Genomic DNA, 7688 nt, shown 5'->3' with positions numbered 1-7688 from the left:
TGGTCGGCAGGAAACTACTTACTCACTCACTCTTACTATCTTACTCGTGTTGTGAGCACTTCATTACACATATAGTTCAGTACTGTGTCTAACATCTGTGCGATCGACAGATTCATCAGAGAAATGAACGCTTTACAAGCTGTATGCACCGTTTTATTTTTCCTTAAGGAAAGTGAAGCTTGGGGTTACAAGAATGGAATACTACACAACTCTATCTGGCTTGGTATTTGCTTTATTTATTCTCTGTTCTCATTGCTTATCTCAATGGCTAGAAGTAGTATAAGAGTAGGAAAGTGATATGAATTCTGAATGTTTTCTTTCTCTCTATATTTCTTTTTTCTTTTGTTACACTCTAAAAATGCTGGGGTGTTTCAAACCCATGGTTGGTAAAATGTGGACAAACCAAGCTGTTGGGATTCATTTAACATATGCTGTGTTTGTATTAACAAAACAAAAACAGCAATTGCTGGGTTGTGTCAATATGGTTGCTCAAATCTGGATTTTGTCATTATTTAATTTAAACCAACAGTTGTGTTTGTCTATCTTTTACCCAACTATATTGGTTGAAAACTATACCCATTATAAGAGTGTCTTACTCATCTATGCATACATGTATCGTGTCTCATATATACTGTACAGTTTTACCTGTTTAAGTGGCATGAGAACCAGAAGGGTGTAAGGGACATTTTGGGTTTTGGATTTTACAATTTATATATATATATATACTTAAAAATTAATTAAAGCTCTTGATGAACTCTTTTAGTAACTCTTTTACACAAGTAAATTCTTAATCAATTTGGAGTTATACAATTTTTTATTAGTACACAAAGTCAGATCAAACAATGATAATTTGTGGTTGTGGCCCTCCTGTAAAATTGGTGAAATGTCACTTACGCCCCTCTGGTGCTCACCCCTCGATTTATGGTCCTGTAAAGTCCAGCTAGTCTCTGAACACAGGGAAATGACTTCATACAGTTACTCTGCAATCCGATTTACCACACACACACCTCACAACACTGTCAGATTGATCAAAGAAACTCACAGGCTTGTATCTGGAGTGTATCACTGTTTGCCAAAACTGTAGTCACATTGTTTCAGTTCTTTTGTATAACTTAGCTTGTGCCTTTCAAAACTAAAAACTGTTAAATGTTTCCCCACCACTACGCATCTGAAACCACTAAATACATTATTTGTCCTAAAGCTTTTGCGTAACATAAGTCTCCTTTTTTCTCATGAAATCTATTTGGAGCCCACTAATGGTTTCAGTCTTCAGGGGATATTGATGTTTGAGGCCAACACATTAAATCATTGGCTTGTTACTCATTTCAGATGAGATCCAACTTCTTTAGGGTTAGGCATGCGTGCTTAAAACAACTTCAATACATAATGTTCGGAACTTTCTTTCATCTGGTTTTGTAATTTTACAAACACATTGTCCCCATGTATTCAGAATGTCCTGCTTAGTAAATCATCTGTGTTAACAAGCTTTGGCTCTTGTTTAATGGCGTAATTTGGGTAAACAGGTAGTAGAAGACCCAGACAACTCCACATGAGTGCTTATCTCAGTGGTCTTAAAACTGAAACAACTTTTCTATCTATAGAGCAAGCAGCTGGAGTTTATCACCGCGAGTCTCGCAAAGGAAGGTACCAGCTGACGTATATAGAAGCCAAGGCTGTGTGCGCATTTGAGGGGGGAACTCTTGCTACCTATGATCAACTGGAGGCTGCTCGCAAAATTGGTTTGTATCACACTTTCAAATCTGGCTCTGCTCAGATGCCTATACAAACAGGGAGGGTCTGGCTTATAGCATGTTGATGGATGGGCAAGTCCTTTAGTAATTGCATTATATCAGTTGGAAATCATTACTGTATATAAACAGTACTTAAACACAACCACACTTGAGCTAAATAATAATTAAGGTTGTGACAAAGATACTGAATAAACTAACCTTTAGCAAGCATATACATTGCCTCTATAAATAATATTAGCAAATTAATAAACCAGGCCTAGTGTCCACCCATTTTTGAATGGTAAATAAAAGCCAGTTATATGTTACCTTAAATGGTAACAACTTTCCCCAAAAGTCCTACAGCAATAGTAGATTTGATCCAGACATTGGCTCTGATTTATACTGTTTTGTGGTTCAAAACAGGCCTGTGGCACTATGCATGAGGTCTACCAAACTTGCTTTGTTTTTCTCATTTTGGAGCCGTCATTGTGTGCCTGTATCTCAACAGAAACAATGGTTCATTATTCATTGAACCCATCAAATACAAATATGCAGAGGCGTCAGTTTGTGTTGAAAAGTGGTGGGGAGAAAAGATCAGATGAAAAAACATTACAGCACAGGACAGTAAAAATATTGAATAACGGCACATCAAAAATGGGCATAGAGTAGGCCAGTCAACAACATGAAAATACTCAGTAAAAAACCCTCAACAATGTTGACTGCACATGTAACAGTCCCTGCAACACCAGCTCAACCTAACAGTGCCAAAGCACCATACTGTAGAAAACAGCAGTGCGTTAAGTCAATGATTACAATGATTTTCAGAAGATTTACCAAATGCTTTTAAAAAGTGGTGGGGACAAAATAAGCCATTTCCAAAAGTGGTGGGGACATGTCCCCAGCGTCCACAGTGTAAATGACACTTATGCAAATATGGATCTATTGCAATTACAATACACATTCAAAGAGCTCAGGTGCAAAAGCCGCTAAATGCCACCTCTTTCAAAAATGAGATAATGATATTGACCAAATGCTCTTGGCATGTATTATATTTTCTATGACTGGGAAAAGATTAATCGCGATTAATCGCATACAACATAAAAGTTATTTTTTGCATAATATATGTGTGTATACTGTGTGTTCTGTATATTTAACCACACACACATAAATTTATTCATGTCAGATTTTTTTAATTTATATATCATTTTTTTATTTATATATAATATAGAATATATAAAAATGTAAATAAATATATATACACATCTAAATGTTTATTAAATACATACATGAATGTGTGTGTATTTATATGTACATAATAATTACACACAGCACACAATCATATATTATGCCAAAAATGATTTATATTTTGTATGCGATTAATTGCGATTAATCTTCTTCCAGCCCTAGAATTTTCATGAAATACTTTCACTTCAAATTCGCTTAATCCCAGTCTCAAGCCATTCAGAAATACTGCTTTGTTTGCAGAATCCGTTAAACGGATATGTTACATTTTTTCAGCACAGTCCTGTAAGTGCGCGGAAGAAGAATTAGATCAACACCAACGCATGTTAGTCAAGGTGCAACAGATTTTTACCTAGTTAAATGAGGTTTACCATGTTAAGATACTGTCAGATTTTTTGAGCCTTTTAACTTTATTTTAGTAAAGTGTGTCTGGAATTTTTTTTTAAAGTTTTACATGCACTCAGAGGGTTTTGCAGCGAAAGACAGTCAAATTTGTTAAATACCAAAAAAATTACTGAAGTGATTGTTATTGGCATTTCAGTTACTGATTAAAAACCTTTTTATTGCCATTTAAGTGAAATTGCTGAACCTAAACATAAGTGCCTGATAAAAAAATGCTAATTTACAAGAAAACATGTCTGACTTACTTGGAGGTTCTTGCATCTAAGCTCTTCATTGTCTCTTGGACACTGTTTTATCTATAATTAATGTATAATAATGTTTGTAAAAAAAAATTATTGTGTCATTTTATTTTAGAATCACAAATAGTGCACAAGACATTACACAAATACAAGTTTTCAATAACATTGTAATTCTCCTGAAGGGCTCCATGTGTGTGCAGCCGGATGGTTTGATAAAGGGCGCGTGGGGTATCCCATTGTTAAAGCTGGCACAAACTGTGGCTTCAGAAAGATTGGAATCATTGATTATGGATACCGGGTCAACAAAAGCGAGAGATGGGACGTCTACTGCTACAACCCCCAGGGTGAGTTTGAGAAATGGTGAGGTTAGGCAATCCTGGGTAGATTTTAGCCATCTGTTGAGAGATCTATAATCACGGAGATCATAAATTTAAACATGTTTCTAAGAACTTCTTTGAAGCTCTCAAGAGTAATTTAGTGTTCAGACGTGGAAATAAGCAAACCTATTAGCCACGTGGGCAGTAAGGTAAATAAATCTCCCTGGAGCCCACAGCATTGCTTTATACCATGACTTAAACATTGCTTTGTCCCGTAACTGTAAGGGTGGGATGACTTGTGGTCTGGACAAAAATGGCCATGACTAAACTCTGGGGGAAAATAAATAGCTTTTTTATGACACCCCATGACAGATGCATGGAAAATGATAGTGACTGAGTCGTATTGACATAGAAAATATGTGGAACTAATCGAGAACGAGCACATTTATGTGCATATTGTGTAAAAAAAAAATGTTTCATAGCTTGAGTAATCTAAATGAAGCCCTGTGAAAGTTTTACAGGCTTTGGTAGTAATGCACAACCAGTGAGCTGAGTTTATAATTGCTCCTCTTTCCATGATTTGTAATGTGTTTAAAACTAATGAAAGAAACCTCTGGAGACTTTGAGTCAGCAATGATTTGAAGTCACTAGACGTTCACATTAAGATGTACTCTAACACATGTTTTATAAATTTGAGCAATTCCAGTGGTATGGATGTGACAAAAAAAAGACATTTTTTGGCAGACAACATACTTTGTAGGAATTCTGTGAATTTAAAGGCACAAACCAGAAGCAATAAAACCCAACACATTGAGAAACTATGGCTCTTTAAAGAACATTTAATATTTATTTTATTTACATTTTTGGATGTGCATTTATGAGGAAGAAACAATGTTATGGATCTGCCATTTCTCCATTACAGACATGGACATATTGAAATTTGCACTGAGATATCAGTATGTTTAAAAGCTTTGGTAAAAAGTAAAAACTTTTACTTTTCATGATAAGGTTGACATTTGCGTGGAATTGCATTTTTATACATTTGTTTATTTGTTTATTTCAAATAAAAGACAATACAAAAATCCTTATAACAATACCTCAAACACTAAGCATCATTGTTAAGATCATTTACTGTTGTCTTCACTTTACTGCAGTATCATCTCACTACCTCATTCAGGAAATGGCACCAAATGTGTGTCAGACATGAGTCTAGATTTGTCATGTCTGTACTCATTTCCTGTTGACTTTTCCATTACTGTTAGTATTCATGACTACATTTATTTAATTTATGAAATAGTTTAACCGCATTAAATAATTGATTAAACATTAGTGATGATGTTTTCTCCTTACAGTCACATACTTTATATGAGAAAAAGTACAAGTAAACGTTATAACTGACGTTATTAGTGTGTTGTAATGTCATTATACTACATCAAGTGATTTTTTTATTATTAATTTGATTAAGTTGAGCATTTGTTTACAGCAAAAGAGTGTGGAGGAGTGCACACAGATCAGCAGAAGGTTTTCACATCACCTGGTTATCCAGAGGAATACGAGGATGAACAGATTTGTTACTGGCACATTCGAGTTCGCTATGGTCAAAGGATTCGCCTGCACTTCTTAGAATTTGACATTGAGGAGGACACATCTTGCCTCAGTGATTATTTGGAGATCTATGACAGCTATGATGACGTTTCAGGCTTTGTCGGAAGGTGTGTAACTAAGCATTAGCTTTCTATTTTTCATTGTCATTGAGAGTTTGCCTCGGAAGTAAGCTTATCTTAAATTGGCTTCATAAATAATTGAATAAATCTGTCTTTGCTGGATAGATACTGTGGTGATGAACTTCCAGAAGACTTCATAAGTACAGGTTTGTGTTGAACTTATTATGGTTGAAATCACCATCGTCATGCCTATATTCATCTGCCATGCTTTGCTTGGAGATATATAAAAAGAAGACTTTTTTAAACCAATTTGTAAAATTCGTAAGGATATTTAATTTCTTAAAAACATGTTTTGAAAATGCATCCATCTTTTTAAATGCTGCATTTAAACTATTTAGTAATATAAGGGTGGCTTCCCGGACAGGGATTAGTTTAAGCCAGGACTAAGTCTTAGTTTAATTAGGAAATATACCCAGTTTTAACAAACATGCTTTACTAAAAACATTACTTGTGTACATTTTGAGACAAAACAAAGGGCACTGATGTATTTTAAGATAAGTCAGTGAAAGTTGTTTTCAGTTTGGACAGCTCTTACATTTATTTTAGTCTAATCTAATCCCTGTCTGGGAAACTGCCCCATAGTGTTTAAGAACTTGAATGAGGTTTAATAATAGCATCAATTTGATCAACACTTTGTCTCTTTCTCAGGAAATGTGATGACTCTGAAATTCCTCTCTGATTCCTCTGTGAAGGCTGGAGGGTTTCAGCTGCAGTACATCGCTATAAACGCATCTATACATTGTGATGAATCCTGTTGACCCCTTCTCTTCATCATTGTTTTATAAACTAGACCAGTGGTTTTTAAACTGGGGGCCAACAAGACATTTTATGAAATGCATTAATTTATCACAAATTCTTTGTAATTAGACCTCAGAAAAATAACACTATTAACCAACACCACTACATTGTTTAACCTCCTAAGACCCGAGCTTTGCTTTGTCTTTTTCCTGATTTCTTCCAACTATTTCGGGGTTAGGAAGAACCAATAAATATAATACCCAAATATTTTTCATTGAACATGAAGCAGTGTAACTGTCCGCGTTTTTTACAACAGGTTCAAGTTACACAGAATTAAGTATTATGGTGCAAACAACAACAAAAAAATGATGTCCACGTATGTGGATATCCAGGTCTTAGGAGGATGATTTAATATGTTTTGTTAAATTCAAATTCAATAACATTGTTTTATGTCATAATTTTTTTTTTGGGGGGGGGGGCACAGAGGGATGCACCATACACAAGGGGGACCGCAAGCCATAAAGGTTTGAGAACCACTGAACTACACCCCACAACTTTTAACAAATGTCACTTTTATGTTTTTAAAATGTAAGGTCAAAAATGAAACCTTAACATGAATCTGTTTTATTTGTTTGATATTTTATGTTAAACTGCATCACACTCTGTGACCACTGATATGCTTAACTGTATAGCTCAGATTTTGGATAAGTTAAATGATTAGGACTGCATATACAGTATAGACTCTGTATAGACCCAATCTTTCTGGGATGACTTATTTTGTAAATTGAAACAGGACTATTTAGATATTTGAGTGGGTCACCTGCTTGCTGTTGTTTAGTGGTAGTTGAATTTAGTGGAGGTACACTACTGCATTTTATTGCACAGCAATTTATCTGAATGATGCCAAAGGAGTCATCAATATTTTATACATCAAATAGAATGTAAAAGTAATACATCATATTTTAAGTTTATTCTGTCGACTTTTGTAGGACTACTAACACATGTATGGGCAGAAATAGTCCAATAGACAACAAGACACAAAATTCCAGTTTTGATTTGATGGGGTCTTTTCATGTATTTCTTGCATTTTGGACATCAGTGGACATTTTTGTTAATGATTTACAAAACAAAAAATTAAAAAATAGACGCGTATGAAAACTTCCCAAATAAAATAAAAATTCATTTTAATCTTATAAAAAGTTTTCTTGTTACTTCTTTAATTCACTTCATGATTTATTAATGAATGGGCGGGGATTACGCGGGGTTGAAGGTGACGTTCGCAGCGCGTAGTGTTTG

The 7688-nt window shown here is 34.8% G+C and overlaps 1 protein-coding gene across 1 annotated transcript; it reads left to right on the top strand.

Annotated features, from left to right (window-relative positions):
- On the top strand, positions 1-7591 carry tnfaip6 (tumor necrosis factor, alpha-induced protein 6). The gene is made up of 6 exons (XM_065251470.2): positions 1-223; positions 1602-1739; positions 3796-3957; positions 5414-5642; positions 5760-5800; positions 6303-7591. Exons 1-6 carry the CDS (start codon positions 124-126, stop codon positions 6410-6412), a joined length of 780 nt encoding a protein of 259 aa, XP_065107542.1. The 5' UTR covers positions 1-123; the 3' UTR covers positions 6413-7591.
- Positions 7592-7688: the final 97 nt, after the last annotated feature.

Source organism: Paramisgurnus dabryanus, chromosome 15 (assembly GCF_030506205.2).
Source record: "Paramisgurnus dabryanus chromosome 15, PD_genome_1.1, whole genome shotgun sequence".
NCBI classification, from domain to species: Eukaryota; Metazoa; Chordata; class Actinopteri; order Cypriniformes; family Cobitidae; genus Paramisgurnus; species Paramisgurnus dabryanus.
Note: the sequence above shows the minus strand (reverse complement) of the source record. Positions and strands in the feature narration are given on the sequence as shown.